General features: G+C 43.3%; 1 protein-coding gene across 7 annotated transcripts in view; it reads right to left on the bottom strand.

Annotated features, from left to right (window-relative positions):
• NSMCE2 (NSE2 (MMS21) homolog, SMC5-SMC6 complex SUMO ligase) overlaps positions 1 to 26,458 on the bottom strand; it is a 209,958-nt gene that overhangs the window by 139,305 nt on the left and 44,195 nt on the right. For all 7 annotated transcript variants that reach the window (XM_029923849.1, XM_029923848.1, XM_029923850.1 and 4 more), the window contains one exon: positions 5,294 to 5,447. In XM_029923849.1, the coding sequence (XP_029779709.1) occupies positions 5,294 to 5,447 (154 nt within the window). The remainder of the gene's footprint in view (positions 1 to 5,293; positions 5,448 to 26,458) is intronic.

The raw sequence follows: 26,458 nt of genomic DNA, 5'->3' as shown, positions 1-26,458 counted from the left end.
TTGGGATGTGAATGGCCACTCCCTATTCTATCAGTTTTTATATTTTAATTAAGTGTGCTTAAAATGAGGGTACTGAGCTGATTTGTGAGTCCCCGTAATTACAAATTACAGTATCAAATGTCACCATCACTGAACCGATTTCTAAGTTCACTCGTGGATTCAATGACCTCCACACTTTATATCCTATAGATCTCATATGTGACCTAACCACACCGTCCAAGCATTTCAACGTATTAGATTTTAATCTAATCACATCTCGATTTAATCTAATCACAGATTCAGTCACTTCTATTTTTGATCATAAAGTGAACCCTTTAGAAAGATTTCTAAACATCGAATTATTGTGTAATGTCAACTTCTGTTTTGCTGAGTCGCACTAAAATGTCTCACGCTTGCTGATTATAGAGCAGGTGAATGAATAAAAAAAGAAAGATTGTTTGATGACTTGAGAAAGTGTCCATACAGGGGTACTGCACATTCTAATTAAGTTCTCCTGATGCAAAAGTACAGGAAACCAGGAGTTGGAACGGTGAAGACAGTTCAAGTAAGAGTCAAGGAAGAGAGAAATCGTCTGAACATATTGTTTAGATAAGTGAAAATCACTTCATTCAAGAAAGTACGGTTACGTCTTCCCTAAACCAAGTGATACTGCTGGGTTTCACAACTTGGGTTCATTAACAACATGATTCTCATTGAGGGAAATGGAATTTTTATCTTTGGAATTATTCCCTAACTCAGTTGTCACTGCCACCACCAAGTGTAAAAATTACCTTCAATCAATCTTGATTTGTATGCCTCCAAGAATCACAACCAAGAAAAATGGGTGACACCAGCAGGGAGACCAGGCTATGTTAAGTGACTCAAACCCAGGTCTTTAACTGCTAAGCTCATAGTCTTTCCACCATGTTCTACAGGCCTTTTCTCAATAAGTGAAATCTAAAGTGAGGTGGTGGTGATGGTGGAGGGCACTTATGGGGAAGAGCACTGGGTGTTGTATGGGAAACAATTAGACAATAAAATATTATGGAAAAAAATTAAAAAATAAAAAGTTTTAAAGAAAAAAAATAAAGCAAAGTTTTAGTTTGCAAAGATTCTCTCTCTCTTGATCTTCGTAATAATCTTGGGAAGCTGGGACAGACATAGTATGTCTAATATTCAACACAATGGGTCCTCAGGTATGGTATTTATGGAAAAATCTGAAGCTAAAAAAAAAATCCAAACCAAAAACCTACCCATGTTTCTGAATGTGGTTTAACTGACTGAGCCACTCAGGTGCCCCTGAATGTGGTTTAAATGTTTACTTGTTTTCAGAGAGAGAGAGAGAGAGTGAGAGCGAAGTTGGGAGTGTGTGCACATAGGCACACGCAGGTGAGGGACAGAGAGAAAGCAGGAGAGAATTCCACACTGATGGCACAGAGCCCGACATGGGGCTTGGTCACACAAACCATGAGATTATGTCCTGAGCTGAAATAGAGAGTCGGACACTTAACTGAGCCACGCAGGTGCCCCTGACTGTGGTTAGATCAGGGGTCTGTAAACTGTCCAAAGAAGTTGTATCCAATGCCTTATAATATCCTCAAGACACAAAGAACTACTAAAAAAATTACCATGTGCAATGTAAGGATGTTACCTTCTGAGTACCCTTATCTCCAAATGAGTACAGCCCACCTGTTGTGTTTATATTCTTGGGACAGCAAATACCAGGTTTTTGTACCATGTCTACTCTTTCCCACCATAACCCTGGGCCTGAATCCAGCCTCTGAATCTTTCTGAACATACAGCTCCACACAGCCCCTACCAATTGCCTGGCGGTGGCATATTAGCCCGACAAATAAAAGCTGCATTTTTCTATTCTGACTCCCTCCTATGTTGTGTAACAGTGGTTTCTTGCAATTTTTCTTTGCTTTTGATTTCTTTGTTATTAATATTTCTCACATTATTTCATGCTTGCACGTATTGTCTTCTCTGTCTTTTATTTATCTCGGAGCACCAAATACAATGATTCACATACAGCAGTCACTCAAAGCGTTTGGAATGCACCAGAGACAAATGTATGGTATTTATGGGAAAATCTAGAGCTAAAAAAAAAAAAAGCAAATACACACCCCTCCTCCAATACTGTCCTTGTTTCTGATTATGGTTTAGATCAAAGATCAGTAAACGTTTTCTGGAAGGTGCCAGGTAGCAAATACTAAAAGCTCTGTTTGCCAGATGGTCTCTGACGTAACTACTCAACTCCACCACCACAGCGGCAGGCACACACAGACAACGTGGAAACGAATCAGTGTGTCCACATTCCAATACAACTTTATTTTGGACGCTAAAACCTGAATTTTATGTAAGTTTTACATGTCACAAAATATTATTCTTCTCTTAAATTACCCCCCAACAACTTAAATACACTGGGGGGGGGGGGAACCATTCTTGACTCCCAGGACCTAGAGAAATAGGAGGCAGGCTGGACTTGGCCCACAGGCTATAGTTTACTGATCTCTGGCCCAAATTTGTGGTTCTCAAAATGAGAACTTCGGGTGGTCTGCATGATCGATCCTTTCAGCAAGTCCAACTACCGATGTGTGGGGCCAGATTTTCTTTGTAGGCTTCAACCAAAACAATGAACCACACCAGACGGAAGGCGGAAGCAAGTAAGAAGGTCCAGCTGCCTTCTATTAAAGCCGCAAACTGAAGAGATTTGCAAAAATGGAAAACAATTTCACACCTCTCACTCATTTATCGTCATGTTTGGAAAATACATAGCTGTATTTCATAATCCTCTTTACGGTAACACGTTGGGGGTTTATAACTGATTTTTAAATGGGTTAATAACTTTAAGAATGTCTCAGTTTTGATTTCTAAGGCGATGAATGTCAATAGCTACAGCCCGTGTAAACAAGTGCTCTCTGGAAGCCCTGGCCGACTTTGAAGATGTACACGGTCTTAACTTGCTGCTCTGCCATCGGCTTGCACGCCACTTCCTCAGGCCACCTGATTTCAATCCCCATCTCGGCTTCTCCCCCACCCCCCGCCAAAGGGCTTCCTAGGGTTGCTGTGATTGGGTCCCCAATTGGCAAAATTTAATTCCATGCAATTTATGTTTGTGTAAATAAAGGTGGTTGAGGGCGTGGTGGTGATTTTCAGGAAAGAACACTTTTGATCCGTGTAGACCCATAAAACAGGGTCAGCCTTCGCTTTGCCAAGATAGGCAACTTGAAGCAAGAATCTCTCACTGGCCTATAGTTTCCAGTCTTTAAAAAAAAATTATTATTTTAATTCCTTGCCTTCAGGACATCTCTCAACAAACAAACATTCAGTGGCTCCTTTATAAACCCCAGTCCCTCTGACGTGGTTCCACAAACACGGGGCGGGGTGTGGCTCCCGATGCTAATCGACATCCTCAGAGCAGCATTAAAACTAAAGGAACAGAGCCCACTGCACATGGTATTACTTGGACAGTACGAATCCTGCGCTGAAAACCACATCTGCAAGTCACATACACACATCTTACAGAGCACTTTGAGAAAGTATTAATATTTGCTTGCCCCATCCTTCAAGAGTTAAAACTTTTGAAAAGAGTATTTTAGGAGAAACTAAGAGGGAAAGTTGCCTTAATTCCAGTGTTACATATATAGGGACACTTGGTATAAAGAAGCATTTCTTTCAGTATAAATTCACTGTGTCATAAAGATTAACTGTCAATCTAGATGATGTGTCCTATTGCTGGCATTCGGAAACCACCCCCAACACCATCCCCTGACCATTTTAGAGAGGATTAAAGAAATAATAACCATGATTCCAACATTTATCATTTTGTTGAATGACATAGTCTTCATGAGAAAGCGTGTCCCTGGGAGTGTATGATTCTAAAAATCTTTGTAGCTGTCTCTTAAGGAATAGTAATTTTGTAAACAATAACAAAGGAGGAAGAAACTTATAGTTTTGGATATTTATCCTTCAATATGTATTATATCTATTTTAAAAAATCAAGAATTATGATCGGATAATTTGTCATTATTGGCTCCAACCAGAAAAATGAAATACATGTGGCTACCTGGACCAACACCAAAAACTGAAATTCACTAGCATGTTTAAGATTAGAAAGACACTAGCAAATGATTATATTACCTGTTTGGGGAGTTATTACCCATTTGGGGGGACCATGCAATTTATATTAGAAGGAGTTTGGTAGCTGTGATGTTCAAAGAAGAACAAAAAATAGACTAAAATGTGGAGAAAATGCTTACTGTTTAAATCCACATTAAAGCAAAAGTCTCATCATGATTGCAAAACATTCCAAATTGTGAAACTTAAGTTACTTGTAAGATAGACAAAAGTAGAGCTGCTTCCTCAGTCATTTTTTGAGATCTCAGCATCAATTTAAAGAAAATGCTTATATTTAAAAGAAAGCATTATTTCAAAATACGAATCCCTCCACTCAGGACAAATAAGGACATGAAGTCAATCTAAATGTCATACCGCAGTGCTCTGTGCATATGCAAATGAAGGTGATGGGAAAGTAAAGTTTACAAAAAAGTTACCGGCTTCCCTATCCAATTCTGTAAGGAATGAAAGAGTTGTGAGGTTAAAGGAATGACAGACAAAACTAACGTAAACATGATCAAATTACATAGAGTTGTTAAGTGGATTATGCAGACAAAGAGGAAAAGAAAAGGACGGATGTACTTCTGTACAGAAAAGATAGATTTCTGTCAAATACTGTCTACAAAACTTTTTTGGATAATGAATCATTTCTTTTCCCATTTTTAAATCAAAGTTATGTTGGAATCCAAATCACAATCACGTGGCATTTATGCTACTGCAAAGACGGAAGGCAGCAAGAGGATTCTGGTTCACAGCCGAACAGAAAAAACGAGGCTGAGAAAGCAGTGCTACCCCTCCTCGGAACGGCAAAACCAGAATCCAACTGGTTATGTTAAAGCGTGGCACAGCAGTTTAAGATCTGAAAAACACCACTGCTATTTTCATAAAACAGGTCCGTTTAACTTTCCCAATTCCTCTCCCCGGCAGTGGGACCATACCGTGGAACTGCATCTAGCTGCTGGGGAATTTCTTAGCACTTTGTGGAAACTGTTGGCTTTCAGAAATGGACAGGCTGATGTGAACCAAAAGTTAGACAAAATACAGAATTGCAACAACACTAAAAAGCAATTTAGAAAGAGGATCAAGCCAAGCAGATAGGCAGACTTTATGTAATAAAGTCAGGTTTCTGGGGTGGTGTATGAGGTCAGTTCCCCAAATTCAAAAAGCCAAACCAAAGCAAAGCATGTGGACTTACATTGCTTCTTTAGTTCTTTCAGCTGTTGTTTAAACTGTACAAATTTTGCATTATTTTGAAAGTCTGTGTCACAATTCTTATTCTGTAAGGCCAAAAATTTCTTCTCCACTAATAATTTTAGATCTGGTATTTTCTCAGGACGTTCTTCTTTTACCTGAGGAAGACAAAACAATTACCTTAGTTAAAGGTTAACAACAGCACTGTTTTGTTAACATTGTTTTTACGTCATTTCATTCAAATAAAAATACGGTGAGGCAGAAAACACAATCCCAACAGAACAGAGAGCCTGGGATGTGTTCCAGAACAGACAGCTGGTAAACAGTTGGGGAGAGCCATTCATTCTCATCTACTCCTCACTGTCTTCAACCCTCACTCCAACGCCCTACTCACTTCTTGTCTCCCGACAACTACTGCGGAAAATCTCACACCAGCGCAACTCTGTGCCCTCGATTTCAAGACAACCTGAGCCTCACGGCTTCCTCCTCTTCCCCAGGTCGGCTCAGTCCCTTCTTCTCCTCCCCAAGTGGGGATTCCAGCTCTCATTCTGCTCAGGGCTCCTCTGGCCCTCAGCCCCCTCTGGGCTCCGACTTCACAAAAAAGGTGAGGCTTTAATCTGGAACTTCGCCATCTGCGGCCACAAGGAGTTAAGTGTCCCCTGTTCTGTTCAAAGCTAAACTCTCAACCTATATTCCTTTTGTCCTTCCCAAGATTTTATTACAAAACTTCCAAACACGTGGCAAAGTTGAACGAACTATATTTTACCATTCATCCACCTCCTAGATGCCACAATTGACATTTTGCTATGTCTGCTTTCTCATCCGAGTGACCCATCTATCTCTTCTTGTTTCCATCCTTAATCTTGCTTTCAAGTCCAGTCCTCATTCCACCTTCACCTCTGTCAGGACGAACCTTCCCCTCTAGAAGCTCTTCCCCGCCCCCCCAAACCTCTGCATTGGCTCTTTACTCCCAAATTTAACAAATGACCTTCTCTAATCCCTGCCCACTCCCCTCAAGTATTTTCTCTCTGCAGTCCAGCTCCTTGGAAAAATCATCTGTACCCACTGTTTCTATTTCCTCAACCTCAAACGTTAGCCACTGCCATCAAGCTGCTGTCCCCGCCTCCTGCTCCACTTTGCCACAACTGCCCTTCTTCAGGCCTTCGTATTTGGCCTCCTGATGCACCTGCCATGAAATTCACCAAACTCTCCCTCTGGCGTCCCAACATGCCTTAGAGGTACCACAGCCCACTTAATAGTCGATTGCATTTATCTTTACACATCTCTCGCCCCTAACAAAATGCAGACTCTTTGAAAAATGTCTGATTTATCACAGCGTTTGCGAGCACCTGGCATGTAGTAGGTAGTATTCAATAGATGGACTCAATAGATTTCAAACAAATTAATCTTACATGCTCAACTATACTTTCCCACTAAAACACACAACTGATCGGCTCAACTGTCACTAGGAGAACCTACAGCACAACTTCGAAGCTGGACGACAATTGAGCAGTCATCTCACCTTGAGGTCTACCTCCCTCAGGTTCATAAATAAAAAAAATTATACAGAAAGAAGTGAAATGACTTGTTTACTATAATCCAGTTGGTTGGAGGCAATGTTAACACTGCAGATAGATCCAGAAAATTCTTGCTTTTGGTTCCAGTTCATGGAATATATTTCTCTCTCTGAATCTGAAGGCCAACTCATGTGAAGTTAAAAGATTACCTGCAATTTATCTGTTTCAAGTACCCTTTGTTATGGAAAGAAGAATTACATAATCTTCTTTTGTTTAACGGCTGTGCATTTTAATTACCTAAATCAAAAAATGAAAATTAACCATGAAACCAAAATGTCTAAATGTAATTTATGGCACAGAGTATAGAAACTATCTTCTCGCTGGACGGGAGACAGTCAACCAGTGCTGGATCCATCATCAAAGAGAGCCGTGAGAAACATGGAGAGGTTTTAATGACACATCTTATATGTAATTAAAAGTTTTAAATAAGTCCTGGAAGGCTAAAGTACCAATAAAGCTCAGTTTGGAAAAGAGAAGGTAGAGAGGCAATTTAACAATGCCTCATGTCTCAAGAATAAGAGCTGTTATACACGGTGACTAGCTATTCTCTACTTCTATAATGGACAGAACAAGATGAAACAAGTTCAAGACTGTAGCACGAGAAGTTCAGAGTAGGTACAGAAAATAAATGACAAGTTCTCAGAAAAGAATTATGGTCTTTCTTTCTGGATTTATAAAATAAAACATCTACCTGATATGTTAATAGTGCTATTATCAGCATGTATGAAGATGAACTTCTCAAGGTCTTTCATGGGTTGAAATTATTATTTAATCTAGGGCAATCAGAGCAGAGCGGAGCAGAGGATCAGCAGATGCAGGACTTCTTTTCAGTAAGGTCTCTAACCCACTCAACATATTTAATGTCCTCAGCTCCATTCCCACCAAAGCAGAGGAGCTGGCCGGGTGATGGGGGCGGAGAAGGTGGAGAATCGATAGGCATTTTGACGTCGACAACACGGCGACCTGAAATAGGGCTGGGAAAACCCGAATAAGCCAAATTTAGCGATTCAAAATACTCATTTTCCCCAAGGCCAGACCCTCAATAAAACTGCTGGACAGCACATAAATTCACGGCAGCAAGCATCTTCTCTGGAAACGTGATGCTCAGTTGGCACAGCTCTGCGTGCCAGAGAGAACTTACTGTGCTCGAGCCATCAAAACGAGAGTCTGGAAAACACTGAACTCCTTTTCTGTTTAAATCAATGCGGTAAGTGGAGATTAAGGATATCTGTCGTGGACTCTTGCTTTGTTTGTATCTTCAAGAAAAATAAGTTGAATAGTTCCAAAATGGGAAGCAAGAAAGTCATTCTTTGGGTAGCTGATCATTAGTGGTATCGAGTCCAAAAAAGGTAAGGATGGCTCTCCTTCCCCAGGACAGATTTCAGATACTTCAAAGAAACGTGAGATGGCAGGAGAGATTTTACTGGATCCTCAGTCCATTCCTTTCCCGAGGATCAAGTTCCTTGATGCAGGACTTAAATTCTAAAGGAATCAAAAGCCACTGGGTGTATTGGTTTCTAAGGCTGTCACAACAACATACCACAGATTAGGTGGCTTCTAGGTGGAGACTGTTTTCTCTCTGATCTGGAGGTGGGAAGTCTCTGGCTTATAGGTGGCCATCTTCTCCCTGTGTCATCTGTCACATGGTCTTCCTTCTAGGTGTCTGTGTCCAAATTCCCCTTTCTTAATAAAGATACCAGTCATATTGGATCAATGACTTCAATTTAACTTAACTACCTCTTTAAAAATGCCATCTCCAAAACGGTCATATTCTAAGGTACTGGGGTTTAGGAGTTTTAACATGAATTTTGGGGCAACACAATTTAGCACATACACTGGGTTAAAAAATTTTTGAAGCAGAAGGGTTTCTTTTTAGTTTTTTTTATTGTTTTATTTTATTTTTGAGAGACAGAGGATGAGTGAGGGAGGGGCAGAGAGCTAGGGAGACACAGAATCCAAAGCAGGCTCCAGGCTCTGAGCTGTCTGTCAGCCCAGACAGAGCCCGAATGTGGGGCCTGAGCCAAAGTCAGATGCATAACTGACTGAGCCACCCAGGTGCCCCTGAGCAGAAGTTTTTTAAAACACCTCACAGATTATTAATCTTTATGCCATTATAATTTAAAATGATAGAAACTACCAAGAGGTAAACTCTGCAGATACCAAACTTACATAATGGGAATCTGATACTGCCCTCGGGAGAAGAAAAAGTCAGGTTTTTATACAGCACCCACTTCCCCCTCCAGTGAGTGCCTTCCAAGTGCTAAGAACTGTGGCTAAACCAGACAGAAACCAGAAAAGTCGATCAAGAGCAGATGGTGAACAGCTCTGAAAGTGAGACCTGGCCTTGGAGCCGCAGGAAAGACAATTTTAGGAGGTTTTAGGGAGTAAAGTCAGATTCCGTAAGAAACTTTTTAAAAAAATCATTGCTATAGTTAAAGTGTATGAGACGCAGTCCAGACAGGGAGGGGGAAGGAAGTTTCTGCTGTGCATTAACTAACAGCAGAGGCGCTGGCAACCTGACCATACCACGATGCCACTTTTACAGCACGGTGGCCAAGTGTTTTTGAGAGAGCAGGACAAGGGATCGCTGCAGACGCCAAGATCTTTAATAGTTAACAGGGGCAACCAAGGAAAGGATCTTTTCCTAAGGTAAGAAGGGGCAACCCTGAAAGTCTGTCTGAGTGGAGAGATCTGTACACAGCAGGAGAGACGTTTTAAATGAGGAAAAGGGAACAGATGGAAAAGAGCTGCAAAAGGAACTCTGAAAGAAGCAAAGAAGAAAACCAGGGGTGAGGAATGCCCGCAGAAGAAGGAAAAGGCAAAAGTTTTCCTGACAGACATGCTCGTCCTTGGGGGAAAATGATGCAAGAGAGCGCAGGTAAGATAAGGCCTAACCAGAAACTGGACTTCATTACCAGGGATTTTGTACCCTGTGGTGGCACGATTTGCCTGTCCCAACCCACCAGCCCGGGAAGCTTCTCTCGGCAAGGGCTGTTTGCCTGATGTCTAGTGCACTTCCTGGTGAACGGCAGGCGCTCACAAGATGGTGAGGAGCAAGTGAACTACAGGGCAGCCAAATGATACTGTACGGAGATGAGAAAAGAGACGAAGGGAGTTCTGTGTTAACAGGGGAACTAAAGTTTGGCAGTGAAGGAAGAGAGAGACGGGAGCAGATCATGGGAAAGAGACTCACTTATTTGCAGAGGTTAGGAGTGGCTTGAAATCAAGGTGACACAATGGAGGAAAAAGAACATGTATCCTGGGTCAGACAGATCTGAAGCAACCCAGTGTATGGATCTTGGGACAATCCTTCCAGGCCTCAGGTTGCCCTTACCCCTGAATCAGGAATCAGGAACACCCCCTTCAGTACTGGGAGGATTAATTAAACCACGCTTGTGTTTAACTTTGGCATATTGTGGATGTTAAGAAATTTTTATTCTTTTCCTTTCACCTTTGGCATACAGCCTTGAACTTGTCTGTGGGCTGAGAAGGAGGAGCCAGTGGGGAAACATAAATCATAAATGCTAAGAGAAGGCAGATAACAGATTTCATTTAAGAAAAGCATTCAAGTACTAGGACAAAAACTAGAGAGGAAGCAGACCAGCTGGGAAAGCCCAACAACAGCCTTTACCAGGTGTCATAAATGCCTACAGGGCCAACGGGCAAAGACCTGAGGAAGCCCCCAGCAAGAGGACAGCAGGAAGTGGTGAGGGCCACGGTACGCAGGCGGGACCAGCCCCAGGTGTCTGTGGCCCCGTGACAGAGCAAGTCCAAGTTCTTCAAGGAAAATTAGAAATCTAGATTTCTGTGGCACGTTTTTTAGTTTTCATAACAATGCATAGTCCAGACAATACGTCAGCCTAAAGCCCACAAATTTGAAACCTCTATTTAATGCAAAGGAGATATTTTAGCCATGAATATAAAAGTACTTCCATGACCCACAATAGTTACGGATCCAGTGCAACTCCCAGATTTCCACTTGAGGGATGAAATATAGTCCTTTCAAGCAGGACAGAGAATAATGGAAAAAATCATGAAGGAGAGAGGGGAAAGTAAACGATTCCGTGTTGATATGCTAACCCAAGAATTCGTGATTAAAAGCTCGGGCTCTAGATTTGAGATTAAACGTGAGGCTCTGCTACTGACTGAATGACTTTGGAAAAGTTAAGAAGTGCATCTAGCCTAGGCTCCCTCACTTATATATAGAAAATAATCACAGCATTTGCCTCACAGAGTTGCTGAGAAAAACAGATGGAATGAAGCAATGAAGCGCTGAGCTGTCGAGCACTGGGAATACTCAGTAATGAGTAGCTGTTATTGTTACTATTATTGTCGTTATCATTACACATATGTCTCTGGGGTGCCTGGATGTAGAGGCCAGCGGCTCAGCAGCCTGACATGGAAACACCACACAGAAGAATCACTGCATAGATCTTAACAGAAACCATGGAAACGAATAGGGCTACCAAGAAGACTGAATAAATCGAAATAAAAAAAGGACAAAGGATAGACCTAGGAGAATACCACATTTATGGGGCAGCTAAAGGAATCTAAAAAGAAAAGGGACAAGACTTAAGATGACAAACAAAAGAAAATACCCCTGAAGTCCAGGAAGGAATTTCAAGATCTGTCAAATGCTGCAATGGAAAAGTCAAGCTATATTAAGGATTGAGACCGGTCCACTGGACCTGGGGACTCGGGCACTGGGGACTTCAGCAAAAGCAGAGATACGCACAAAGTATGGACTCTGAAATATACAGACCTTTGTTCAATTCATTGTTTCAAAAAGATGGAGCCAGAACAGGAAAAAACACACAAATACCCAACAGTTCCAGTGGCTCTCCAACGAACTGCTCAGTTTCTGCTCAAAACCACTCGTGTGAATGTTTAGCTACATTTAATTGGAACCCAACGCTCCTGTGACTGCAATATTTCTCTCTGTCAGCAAGGAGGAGGCGATGAATGAACTGTCAACAAACTAAGTTAGGTCTCTGGTGGCTCTTTCCCTTATGAAGAGGCTGATTGTTTTAGGAGAAGTGATTATGGTCGGAACAGATGCCGGAAGGTCGTCCTTACCCGTATCATTTCCAACATGCTTTAACAGAAGATTTTAAATATTCATAATATACCTCATTTCTTTCTAACAGTATTATATACATGTGCAATTACTCGAGTATGTCATTTTATTGCCCTAGGACAAAGTCAAGGTTTCCTCCTCCTCCAATTATCACTATTGCCTTATAGCTATCGTTTCACTGGGAGGGGAGATCACAGGAGCTAAGGACATTAATGGGCTGAGTCATTCACACACTTTTGAATCATGTGAGAATCTAGTTTAAAATTAGTCACTCTTGCAACTAAACCAAGACAAGACTCAGGTAGATTTACTCTCCAAAACAGCCACTGTTAGACATATCGCTCCCAAAATAACACATACCTGGTAATTTACATCTTGGAAATTATACAGCCTTTAGAAGCTTATTATGCGTACAAAGTAGTGATAAGCAATTTGCTTTGTGTTCTTCTTGGTGCATTTGGTGTACTCCAAGCTCTAATCCACAGTCAGCTGGATCTAAGGCTATGAGGCCTGCTTTCATGCTGGGAGTCCACAGGGAATTGCCTCCCTTGGTCCTCGAACATTCATTCAACAAGTATCTACTAAATCCTGGTTGGGTACCGGCATTACGCTAAGCACTGAGACATTTATGGAAGTTGGCCCACACTTATGACACACCATCAACCTAACTGGTCATGCACAGGGTAAATTTATATAGGCCAACACTGTCTCCATCTTTACACAGCAAAAAAAAGCTTGGTAAAGTTTTTATTGAAAGGCATGTCCAGGCCAGGAATCATTTTGCTTTCACTGGGGATAACCTAATTGCATGTACATATGGAGATACACTGTATTTTTCTACAGAGTTTACTATACTGTCTTTGCCCCGTTTGAAAAAATATGTATTTATCATACACAGTAATGATGACCAGCATGGATTATGGCCTTCATCTCATGCCAGTTTCTGCTGTCAGTTGCACAATCTGCAATGAACTCTGTTGGACCCGGTTATTTGTAATTGAGTGAGTTTCCTAGTGCCATTATTTAGTTTGACTTCTGACAAAACACTTGAGAGAAAATACTTCCTTGTTGGGCATTATGACACATCGAATGGACTTCATGGTTCAACAAGGTGCTGTGATACACCATTACCGAGCAGACAGACATGGGAACCTCTTTCCTCCTTGAAGGCTTTCAGAAGAAGTTTCAAAATGGAACTGAAATACGTGTGAGAGAGCTGCTGATCCCATTCTCCTGGACCAGTCCTGCCAGGATAGCTTCTGACAGATGGCAGCTGAAGGAGGCAACTTGCCATGTGTGTGCATCTGTTACTAAACATTTATGCTGTTGAAAATTACTCCAATAAATTTCTCATGGCGCCTTTCCCACCATCAGATTATGACCAACAGGAATCACTTTTTTATTTATATGGGACACAGCGTTAGATGCTCATGTGGCGGGCGCGGGAGAACCACCCCCTTAATTTGGCCTCTCAAGTATTTTTTATTCTTTGCTTTGCTTTGGGGCAGAATTCATGGGAACATGCATTATTCATTTATTCATCCATTCAGTAAATATTTACGGAACACCTAGCCACACCCGGGCACTGAGCAGGGCACTGAGCAGGGCACTGGAGATGCGACAGTGGACAGGCTAACCTGCACCCTGCTGTTTTCACGGTTTGGGATCGCATGGAGGAAAGAAGCATTATTCAAACAGTCAAATACACTATCGCCAACTGTGATAAGTGCTGTGAAGGAAACGTATCAGATGCTGGGAGAGCATGTACAACATGAACGTGAATACCTCATTTTCATGGGCAATCTTTTTAAGCACCGCTCAATTTTAACACGGGGCATGTGGAGGGGAGGGGAGTGGGGGGACCACGGTTATTTGCGGACACTGCACTCACACAGTACCTTTCATTGGAGGGGTTCAGAGTTTTCCACACCCAAGTATCATGGGCCCGGTTTTACAGGTGTGAGGAATGGGCAGCTACCAGCAGTTAGGTATCTGGCCCAGGGTCATACTGAGCCAGCGACCAATGGTTTAAACTCATTCAAATCCCCTTTCAATTTAATTTTGCTTTGCTTGTACCTCCAAGTAACAATTAAGAATGAAATTTCATATCCCATCTACTGATGCTAATGGGATTTTCTGGTTGTACCAAGTACCCCAGGTTCCAGAAAGATGATCTTTCAGAATGCTAAATCGTTTACTGGAAATTCAGATCCTATGCTACCTGGGAGACAACACCTCATGAGGTTAATGTCCCATAGGATGCCTGTAACCAGTGAATAATATGTGACACTCATTCTCCAACAGCCGGAATATGTGGGCAAGTAACAAGTACACATCTCCTCCTCCCTGTCATCACACCTAATGACCAGCTTGCATTCCTCGCCCGTCCCCTCCCCCCCCCATGGCCGCAACTCTAGTTCTGCTGGTTTAACAGTCTCGGTACCCAAGAAAAGAATGATTTCACCAAGGGACTTAACAAAGCCTCCACTGATTCGTAAGCTTAAACTGCAACTTAGCAATTCTGAGCTCCTTGTGACACTGAAAAGACACACAAAAAATGAGGTTACACAACTTTCTGGAGCAAGGAATCTTGATTTTCAAGGGTAGAGAGGCTGGCTGCTCCAGAGTGAGAAGAGGGAGGTGTGTGTCTGGAACCGGAAATACCTTCTAGTTTTGCCATTTCTAATGGTAAAACATAATGGAAGTCGGAATTAATGCCATGTAGGCAGGACCATCAGGAACACAGATACTCCAGGAATGAAAGTCGAGGTGTTCTAGTCCGATAAAAACCTACAATCATCTGGCTGAGGGCAAAGAGAACATGGAATGGGTAGTGGAGAAAAGGAGTTAATACCAACTATGGGTTCAGGACCAATAGCAAAAGCTAAGGCAGAAGCATCCATTCATATTTCTTCCTTAGTTTGACAAATACATATTTATGTTTTTAACTAATTTCTCCCCTTCCTCTGTTCCTAATATTTTAGAAAATGTAAGTTGGCATGAGGTGGGTGGCTCAGTAAGTTAAGTGTCCGCCTCTTGAGATTGAGCCCCATGTCGAGTGGAGAGCCTGCTTGGGCTTCTCTCCCCACCTCTCTGCCCTTCCTCCTCTTATGGGTTCAGGTGTGCTTCTCTCCCACTTTCTCCAAATAAATAAATAGATAAACATTTAAAAAAAAGTCAGTTGGTGGCTGACTAGTTACAGAGTACCATAAGGGAACAGTAACACAAAAGAATAAGTGTGGCCCAAACATCCTGGACTTAGAAACAGTAACTAATAAGATATTTGATTGGTCCACCTTTGGGGGAAAGAGAGCATTTGATAAGAGATAGCAGCAATATGTTGCTCCGTTGTTTGCAAAGTTAAGTCTGGGAGAAAACTGTATACAGAGGTGGAGCCGCCAAGCCCACTGGTCTAGAACCTTTCATATACTTTCCCTGTGTTTGGGGAATGTCCCGCCTTCTGAGAGATACCTCACTGGGGTCGGAACCCAAAATTTGCTTTCCTGGCCTCCCGTGCAGTAGGAACACAGATGTCATGTTGTCCCTTGGCCTGTGGAACTTCAATTCTTGTGAATGACATGAAGGGGCAGTGGTACAGGAGGGGCCTGCACAGCCCCTGGAACCAGATTTAGCTGGAGACGAACCTCCCAACCTCAGCTCTCTCTGCCTCCCAGCTGTGTGACCTTGGCCAAGTTACTTAACCACTCAAGAACCCAATCTCCTCATCTACACTCTAACTATGCCCGATGATGTCTTGAATAGTGAATGGATTAATATATCTAGAGAATTTGAAGCTTTGAAATCCAACTGCAGTAGCCACTGGCCACAGGTGGTTATTTAAATCTAAATTAAAATTAAATAAAGTTTAAAGTTTAGTTCCTCAGTCACACTGTCACATTTCAAACGCCAGTAGCCAGCTAGTGGCTACTTTTCCAGACAGTGCAGACACAGACCGTTTCTACTTTCTATAGGAAGTTCCACCAGAATGTGATGACTTCCAGGGTACTTCCTGGCACTCAGTAAGCACTCAAATGACAGTGCTACTACGATTATTACTAGTACTGTTATCACCACATTGCATTCTTTTTGTTCCTTTACATTATACCTCCAGAACTAATTTACCTTATATCACACTTGTGCTTGTGACCACCATCAACTACTCCTCCCCCACCCTTCATCCCTTTCCCTCACCTCTGACAACCACCAGGTTATCGTTATTATTACAAAATCAAGGTCAATATTCAGCGGAATTTAAACTCCGGGAGGGGACGGGAGACAGAAGAGTAAAAAGCAATTGGAATGTAGCCTGGTAAGAATTAGCAGCAGTTATCGGTAGCAACAACTGCTCTTGATTTATAGTTTATTATGGGCAAGGTACAGATCTAAGCGTCTCATAGGCTTCTTTAATCCCCCCTCCAAACAAACAGCCTGAAAGGTAAGAACTAACACACCCCTACATTACAGATTAGGAAACTGAGGCTAAGGAGTAGTCTGACTGGAAGCAGTCAAACAGCTCACCAGCGGTGGGGCCGGGACTCACTGCACCGACTGATCTGTTCCACTACTGAGTCCATGACTTACCTACCACCCTAGACGTCCCCAAGTCCTACTGAGTGCCCACTAAGGGCTGTGCACTGCTCGAGATGCAGGGAAAACAGTGGTAAGCTAAAGAGACCAAGTCCCTGATCTCATGGAGTTTACAGGCTAGCTGGGAAGAACAGTATTACCAGATGATGAAGGCATGGAGGACACACAGGGCAGGGTCGGTGCCTTCATTTACGATGGGCAGCCAGGGAAGGCTTCACAGAGAAAATGACATTTGAACAGAGGCCTGAGGCAGAGTAAAAAGAGCTGAGGTGAGAAGTAACGATGGAGAGAGGGTGCGACAGGTCAAAGAGGCCAGACGCCTCTCCTCTGAGAGATGGGAAGCCGTGCGCAGGAGGTAGAAGATCTGATTTTCTGTTTAAAGAACCACTCTGGCTGTTGTGATAAGAAAGATTTGGGGGAGGAAGGGCAGAAACAGGCCACTGCAGTCATCTATGCAAGGGTGACGCTGGCCAGATGAGGTGACAGCAGCAGAAGGAGCAAGAGGAGGTCACTTCAAAGAAAATTTTTTTTTATGTTCTTTATTTATTTTTGAGAGACAGAGAGAGACAGTGGGAATAGGGGAGGGTCAGAGAGAGAGGGAGACACAGAATCCGAAGCAGGCTCCAGGCTCTGAGCTGTCAGCACAGAGCCCGACGTGGGGCTCGAACCCACGAACCGTGAGATCACGACCTGAGCTGAAGCCGGAAGTTTAACTGACTGTCACCCAGGCGCCCCGAGGCAGTCACATTCTAAATACATTCTGCAGGTAGAAACAACAGGGTTTATTGATGGGCTGAGAAACAAGGAACTCAGGACAACTTTGGTTTTACCCTGACTGAATGAAAGCATACAGCTGTCATCTGCTGAGGTGGAGAAGTCTGGAGGGACAGCGGATGTGGGAGAACACACATGAGGAGTTCAGTTTTGGAAGGCTGAATGCGGAGTGCCAGCGGGAGGGAAATGAAATGGAAATGAGAAGACAGCTGTAGACGTGAGACACGGTTATGGAGAGAAGGCAGGGGCACAGGTACAAGTGCATGGCGTCAGAAGGGCGCACGCGAGAAATCCACGTGACGAATCGGTCCCGCCAGCGAGGGCTTTCAGAGCCCTGCTCCCGGCAGGAGTGACGTGTACTTGGGCCGGAAGCATGAGAACCTTCTAAGAGCTAGCATACACGGATGGTAAAAAATGAGACTAAGCAGGGGAGTACGTCAGGTAAGGGCGTCTGTATTCAGTACAGAGAGTAGTAAGGAGTAACTGAAAAGGTAACGCTGGCGAGCCAATCTGAGAGTCGGTCAAGTCCGGGGGGGGGGGGGGGATGCCTGCTGGAAGGAGCTCGGAGGAGGAAGGACAAAGAGCCACTTTCTGGTGTGCGAGGCGGACGACATCGCCATGTGCCAAGCTGCAGCAGCTCAGAGAAACGCCGGGGGCCCAGCTCTCCCGACGCCTGCTGACGTCAAGGCGCACCCGCAGAGTCGGGATGGCAGGGAGGACAGCGGGGCTGTCCGTGTGGTTCCCAGACCAGGGCCCTGGCGTGGGAATGGGCACGGGCCTCGGCTTCGGGAGACAGCGGCTCGAGTTACGAGCACAGATGTTCTCTCTCAGGAAGAGAGTGCAGCGTGGGAAGAGAAATGGGCTGAAGAAGGCCTAGTGGGCGGAGAGACATCACGGAGAAGGGGCCTAGGAGCCAGAAGGAAGGAAAAGCAGACATGCGTTGTCATAACTGGAACCCAGCAATTCAGGAGGAGGGAGGGGGAGCAAGCGGAGAAGTCCCGCGAGGAACTGACCGAGCAGCACCCACCGGATCTGTCACAGGCGTGGGGACCTCGGGCAAGCCACCCAACTGTCTACCCGCCACGCAGGCCGTCGTGAGGGCACGCGGGGACGTGTATGAAGCACCGGGGCGGTGGCAGCACACTTGACACTGAAAAATCTGCTCTATTTGTATCGCTGTGGGTGTCAGACGGGTCACGGCCACAAAGAGAACAGGGGCAGGAGGCAGGGAACAATGGTCAGGACGTGCGGTGGGCCGTGTGGCAAAGAGCGAGGGGCAGAAAAGAGCGACAGCCTTTGTCCCTTCCTCCTGCCCCTCTCTGGATGTCTCCCTTCTCCCTCCTTCTAGATGCAGCGGAGAATGCAGTCATTCCCACGAGCCTGTCAAAGGGGCCCTGCTAAGTTTCTCCGGGTTTACACAAAGAACCGTGTTTTCACAGCCTTTTAAGGCAAACATCAGGAGTCTGTGATACGGACGCGATGTTCTTCAGAAGGGCAGCTTCCATTCATGAGCAGTCCCACCGAAATTAAAGCTATCGATTAGTGATTCAAAAATTCTCCTGACAGTGTTTGAAACGATAAGCCAGGTGCTGTTTATCAAATGAAACATTCTAACTACATGATTAAGGGGACCTTTGAACAACCAAACGGACTTTCAGGTTAGTTTCGACACTGGCCACATGAGAGTCACAGAGAAGTTTCCCAGAAGGCACATGCTTTGCTATCAAGGACTGAGGTACTGGCTTTCAGGAGGGCACAGGAGACAGACTGAGGAAACTGTCTCTAACATTTCCATTTCTAATGTACGAAAACGCCATGTTTTACATAAAAGAGTCCACTGGTTTTTTCATATTATATATAACCCTTCTGGTCCCATTTCCTCCACAGCCTCTTTGCTGTGGAATTGACTCTGCAGTTCTTTCAGTGCGGCTCTCAGTACGTGAAGCCTGTGTTCTATGCTCTTCCCCGCCTGCTTATTCTGTGTTCCATCCATCACATTCAAGGCTCCTAGAAAAGCCCTAATTACGGAGGATCTTGATTTTCTTATACACATTTACATAAACTTCCCTTTCTGACACAACTCAGCAGTCACTGGTGACACTGAGGCTCTCTGGTGGCAAAGGGGCACCCTGCTTTAGGATCTCAACAAGGAAGGGAGCAGTCCTTGCTCGTCTTTGTGTGAGTGTGTGGAGGGGAGACAGGAGCAGGAGGGGCATACATATTTGGGTTCTCTGTCCTGAAGAAAGCAGACTTGAGAGAACAGGGAATACCGCATTTCACAGAAATGCTTTCTTTTGAGCATTCGGAAGCAGGAAGACGTGCAACCAGAGGAAGCAACAGTGAGTCTGCCTGTTCCATCGCTTCTCTGGGGTTTACGGTCACACCCTCCATGAACTAGAGGATCTTAATAACTGAAAGAACAAATTCACCATTTCTGTTATCATCTAAAAGAAAGGGAAATGCAAGTTGTTGTCTTCCTTCTGTTCTTGTTAAGTATCCATCAGAAAGCCCTTGTAATAAGACTGTAGGAGCCAGAATGGCGGCAAAATCTCGATTTTGGAAATAGTACATTTTGCCCTCTCAATCCATAACCTCTAACATTCTTAAGTGCCACAAAGATTCTAGTAAGTGGACCTCTGATTTCAAATCCCTTGTCTTCACATCACACTACATGTCTACAGCATGGAATGAGAGCAATCCTTAGATTTGCGGCTGGACCTTTCCCTGAGTTATCACATCTCACTCCACACAATAGACTATGGGCTTACTAATGCCCCAGCAGTTCATTAATCCTTTATCCTTACCAGTTCCATTCACCGCAGCCTAGCAGCCTATCAAATTCTTGGATGCTGCCTTCTCTATAATTAATATGGCTTCCTGATACTTGAAATTACTTCCCACTACTAAAGCTATCAAATTGCCTTTTGCCTTCCAATTCATCTCATAGGAGAAAGGTTTCCTGACTAAATGAAAACGAATTCTATCCATCGCAAACCTAATCCAAAAGCTACTACACCCAGGAAAATTAAAACAATAACCAAGACAAGACCGGTCAGATGCTTCCTAGTCTATACAGAGTACTTTTCAGAATAATTTATATAATCTGATTCTCAGCACCCAGAGAGATTAAAGAACTTCCTTGAACCAAACACCTAATAGGGGACAGAGCTGAGGCTACAGCATAGCCAGCAAGTCTGAAACCATAGATGATACTGTCTCATAACACAGGGGAATATTATATAACTAAGCCGTGTATTGTGTGTTCACGCACCTTTCCAGACTTGGTGGCCACCCTGTAAATCCAGATCTGCTCACCCTAACTTATTTCCCTTGACTCTCCCACACCTTTGCTCTGGAAGGTCTAAGGAAGGGGCAGGCAATGGAAAACATTGACATTTAAACACTGATAAACCAGCTTTAACTTCACAACCTTGTGCCTGGAGATAAAAAGAGGCAACTAATATTTTCTGAATGCCTACTACGTGAAACTCACTTCCTACGAAGGCATGAAGCATTTTACCTCCATTATCTCATCTAGTCCTTGTACCAGCCCTATGAGGTGTCACCCTCTTTTTACAGATAAGCAAGCTGAGGATCTCGACAAGACAAGTCACCAGCCCCATGTCATACAGTCAGGCACTGGAGAAGCAGGGGTCAGTCTGGGCCTTCTGATTCCAACTGTGGTGCTCCGTCCGCTACCCCAGTGAACATTCTTATGTTCCACAGCATGCTGCACGCTGACCACGGAGAGACTTCTCCCTCGGTGCTTCTAAAAGTCAATTGTGAACAAATCTATAGGCTAACCTGGCAAGAAGAAAACAGTTACTCAACTTGAGTTAACTAAACAGAATGTAGAACGCTGGGAGGCACAGAGCACAAAAGAGAGAAACATTGGCTAGGTTGACTTTTGTTATGGAAAGGACAGAATATTTAAATAATATAAACATCAAGCATCTATAAAAACCAGGAAAAATATAAAAGCTATAAAATCTAGAACAAAAGATTTACTCCATTTTTATCTCAAAGCCCTAAAACTCCTTCATATTTACACCACTGCCACTTTTAAAATATAACCGAGACGAAAAGTTTTAGAAGGATCAATACTGGTTCATCCAAAGTCTTTTCTAATATAACATTAGAATATAAAGTCTTTTCTAACGTAATTATTTTCTACTGTAACAGTTCCACATAACAGTATTCTTTTCCTCAAGTAGTTCTTTATTACTAACAGAATCCCCCCTTATGCATGTCAAATCAGTGTGAAGAGTCACTTTTTGTTTAAACTAAATGTTCCAAAACTTTACCTTTGGGAAATTGGTGATAAGACAGGTGTAAGATCAGAAGCATCCTTTATAACTGACACTAGACAAAAGCATTCTTCCTCCCTAAGAAATCTACAACTCAAAGTAAACTCAATGAACTCTGTCTTGAGGCACGACAATAACCTTGCATTACAGGTCAAAACACAGAGGTGTAGGGGCACGCGTTGAAGCAGCATGCGGCTCCTGATCTCGGCGGTCATGAGTTCAAGCCCCATGTAGGGTGTAGAGATTATGTAAACAAATAGAACTTAAAAACAAAAACTATCAAGGTTCAGAATAACCTCTTGGGAATAACCATGTGACCTCGGCATGTCCCTTCGCCTCCCTGAGGCTCAGGATCCACCGCGGCCACCTTCCCTAACCTGGAGCGTCACTGTGATCACTAAAGAGGTCGAAGAGTCCGGAAGGCTTCTCCACCCTTCACTTTGGGCAAAGAAAATTGGTTTCGGACCTTTAGTCCAAAGGCCAGGGGACTGACCAGGGGGCACTTCCAAAATTGGTTTAATCAACTATCAATAGCCCTAGGCAAATATCAAATCATCTGGGAAGCCAAAAGAGATATAAATTCATTATCGTCCAGATGCAGGCTAAATCTTCCAGGACACTTTAAACATAAAAGGATACCCATGCGACATTCGGGCTTTGTTGCAGTTTTATAGATTTTGGATCACAATAAACTATTTATGATTAAATTCTTTTTAAAAAATTGTCTAGACTAGAACTATTATTTGTATAGGAGATGGTGTCCCATGGTTCAATTCAGAAATCCAGACGCTGGGAACCTATCTTCCTCTTCCCAGCTCTAGGAACTAACCCAGACTCCCTTCCCATCCTTTTTGGCAGAATCAGGAAGTCTCCATCACTCTTTCGTTCTTGGCCATTTGGACACAAAGTGTCAGACAGGGACTGTCAGGATATACTTAACTGTGGAATAATCAATCACCTATCATCTTTTTGCGGGGAAGGGTCCAAACACATTACTGTTTATAATCTCACTTTACCTACCACTACCCAGTGAGGTATGCAGGACAAATACTATTTTTAGTCTGATTTAGAAAGGAGGAAGCTAAAGTAAAGAATTAGCACGACTTTTCCAAGGTCACAGCATGGCAGAGCGAGTATGAGAAGCCACGTCTTTATTTCCCAACCCAACATGCTTGCCAATCAAACACCAACAGCTCAGGGAAAGGGGAGAAGGAAGTAAAAGGTGATTGTGATTTATTTAGACTAATTCATGAGACTAATTATTTTTAGACTAATTCTGCCTGGCTTTGTAAATTTTCATTAATTTCCTTTTTCACGGTTGCCTGATGAGTTAGTCACTAAAGCGATCAGATCAGACATTATAAATTGTTTAAAATTATTTCCTCATTGTTATATATAGATACTCAACTTCAAGTGTTTCATAATAAAGTGACTCAGGGACTAAGCGAACCCATCTACATGAGTCACTTGTTGAACTGTTAACAAGAGATTTATGCAAAACTCTTGGGAGGTGGGCGGGGATGGGAGACAGAAATAAACATTTACCAAAAAGATGACTAAATTAATGACAGAAAAGTGAAATGTAAAACTTACACATTTTTCCTTCCAGTTTAAGCTGCGGGATGGGAAAATGACTGTGAGGGAACGACTCACCCATCACCACTAATACCCAGTTCGGGTGGTTTAGAAGAGTTTGCCAATTTAAATCTCCATGTAGCGAACGTTTTTTGTGGAAAGAGAAAGAAATTAAAAGTTAACAGGACAACACTAACCCCATGCCTTTACAGAGCACTTTGCCTTCCCCAGGGCTTTCACATATGTTATATCTCAGTGTGTAATCAAGGAATTACTCTAAGATAGGAATGGACAGATACTATCAAGTTCACTTTGCAAACTTGTTGGAAGGTCACGCAGCTCTTCAGTAGACAGGTGTTGAAGGAAACTCAGCAATTAAATTCAACACCGAACACTTTACCACGGTTAATGGGATCGTGCACGTTTTTCCGCTATAAAGGCAAAACACCTGAATTCTGTATTCTGGCCGAGCAATTTCACCACTATTAGAGAAAATGTGGTAGGGCATATCCTAATTTCCTCTGTACTATTTATAGGTGCTTTTAGTAATATCTTAAGAATTTCTTCTAAGAAAACACTGAGCATGCGATGTTTCTGCTGGGGCTTTTTAAAACACGGTGTAACCACACTGCACAGCAAATTTAATTTCTGATTTTGCAAGAGGGATGCTCTAAGCACGCCCAGGATTTAGTCCATTTAAAGTGACATTTTTGGCTTCTGTTACAATGTTGGGTGCTAAAATAAACCTCAGGGTGACAGAGAAGAGAGTGATGGGTGGAGAGGGTTTGCTCCTTGGTACCAGGAATATTCCAAGGACCACAAATAGCTGTGGCAGTGAGAAGGCAGGCGCCGAAGCGTGTGAGATCCTGGGTGTGTGTCCGGGATGTGGATCCAAGTCAGGGAGGTGGAGATTAATCATGTGATGCAATCATATTATTCTGGTTATTGTGTCCAATTTTAAGTAACAGTGATTCGGGCTTTCTACATTTCACTTTCTAGTGGAAAGTAACTAAATGATTATTTTAAGATGAAATACAGGCTAGAAGAAATCATTAGGAACTATTCGTTCACCAACAACTGACTGCATTATCCCCATGAGAAAAGAACACAAGGATTTTCACTATTTTAAAGAATGCTGTATTATGTGACATAAATTTTCCTTTAAAAAAGGGGGGGGTGGAGTGACGCCTTGGGTAGCTCGGTCAGTTAAGTATCATCAACTCCTGATCTCAGCTCAGGTCATCATCTCACAGTTCATGGGACCCAGCCTCACATCAGGATATTCTCTCTCTCTCTCTCTCTCTCATTCCCTCTCGCTCTCTGCCCTTCCCCCGCTCACATGTGTGCTCTCCCCTGGGATATTCTCTCTCTCTCTCTCTCTCTCTCTCTCTCTCTCTCTCATTCCCTCTCGCTCTCTGCCCCTCCCCCGCTCACATGTGTGCTCTCCCCGCCCCAAAAAAAGAGCCAGAAAGAAATGAAGTTCAAAAAATTCCAGAGGTTAAAACATCAGGTTGGCCATGTCACAAAAGAAAGGAAGATAAAGTGGTGCTACTGTCACAAGTTTATCACGTTCAGAGAGGAACGGAGTGAAAAGACCATTTACGCTCAGTGCCAGTTCCCCGGGCCCTGGCTCCGCTTCAGAAAGGAAGCTTTTCCGTCCCAACAACTGCAAATTCATGCAGAGCTTGAGAAAATAAAACCTGTTTATATTCTCCCACATATACCCTATTCTCTCACTTGTCAACAATTTATAGAGATCACACACTTGAAATAAAGCTGACAACTTGTATAGAATACGTCAGAGCAATAAATCCAATGCATTTTTCTCTCCCAGTACTTTTTTCAAAGGTGTGCTACTAATAAAGTAAACACAAATTACTTCAAGGTGGAACTGTAGCTCACGGACTATTTCTCTGTGCACGGGGGCATATAATTATGCTATTTATTGAACTACCTTGCTTATATCTTTAAGTAATTTTTGGTTATCTAAGACCTCAAGTAATTCCTGAGTTACCAAAGTTTTTACTCAGGTGTCTGGTTCTTATCTCGAGCATGACCCCCGTTTCATCACCACTAAGTAGGGATGATCTCTCGTAGCTCGTTCCTACAGACGTTAAATAGACCTCGTGATCGGGGAGCTTCAAACTCAACCGGCCAATGCCGTGCTGCCGGCTCGCCTCCTCAAGGGCCCCGTCCCGTTAATTCTGCCCCACTGCTTCCTGGTCACACCACCGTGGGAACTAAGCTCCCTCCAACCCCCACTCTGTCCCCACCACCACCAGACGCCTTCTAAGGAGAGGCCCTGCCTTCAACTTCTGAAGGAACATAATCTCTGGCCTTTCTCAGTGGTTTTCTACAGCTTCATCTCCCCTCTGACTTTTAACTCAAAATTCCCTTTCAGATGCTATTTAAATTCGATCAAAGGAAATGACTTCTCCTTTACAGAACGCTCTGGGCAAAGTTATAAATTAGTGTGAAGGAACTATTCCAGGTGCTTTCAGACGATCATTTTCCATCGTTACTGGAACTCTAGGACTAATATTAGTACCCCTACTTTAAGAAGATACTGAGGGGGCGCCTGGGTGGCTCAGTTGGTTAAGTGTCCGACTTCAGCTCAGGCCATGATCTCACGGTTTGTGGGTTCGAGCCCTGCGTTGGGCTCTGTGCCTACGGCTCAGAGGCTGGAGCCTGCTTCTGATTCTGTCCCCACCCCCCCATTCATGCTCTGTTTCTGTCTCAATAATAAATAAACATCAAAAAAATTTAAAAAAAAAAGAAGAAGAGGAAACTGAGGCTTGGGGATCAAATGTAGAAAAGCCAGGAAAAAAAAAGCAAAGGTTCTTTTCCCTTATTCTGATTTTCTTAAGTAGTTATTATGGCCTCTGTCACATTATTTCACTGTTAACGTTATCTTGTAGCTATTCTGAATATACACGTCAAGAGCCTTTTGTGTCTTTATTAGGCCAAGCATTCTACTGGCAGGAACTGAATCACTTAATTACGAGGCTGATAAACAACTGTTTTCAGCTCCACACTATGAAAATGCTTTCATTTTACAGGAACCATAACATCCACCTCTCTTCCCTGCTCCTGTCCATTCACTGCCCATTGCCACAGAGCCCCTGCCCTTTCGCTGCCCACCGGCACCGCTGCTGGATAGGAGGGAAGGCCGGAATCTCAAGCTCTTCGATACTTGCCAGTTGCAATGAAAAGTCTGATAGGGAAGGAGCTCAAGTGACTGTCTAAAATAAGGGTTTGACGCTACAGATGGG

The sequence above is a fragment of the Suricata suricatta genome, chromosome 15, assembly GCF_006229205.1.
Source record: "Suricata suricatta isolate VVHF042 chromosome 15, meerkat_22Aug2017_6uvM2_HiC, whole genome shotgun sequence".
Lineage (NCBI taxonomy): Eukaryota > Metazoa > Chordata > Mammalia > Carnivora > Herpestidae > Suricata > Suricata suricatta.
This window is presented reverse-complemented; position numbering and strand designations above follow the sequence as displayed.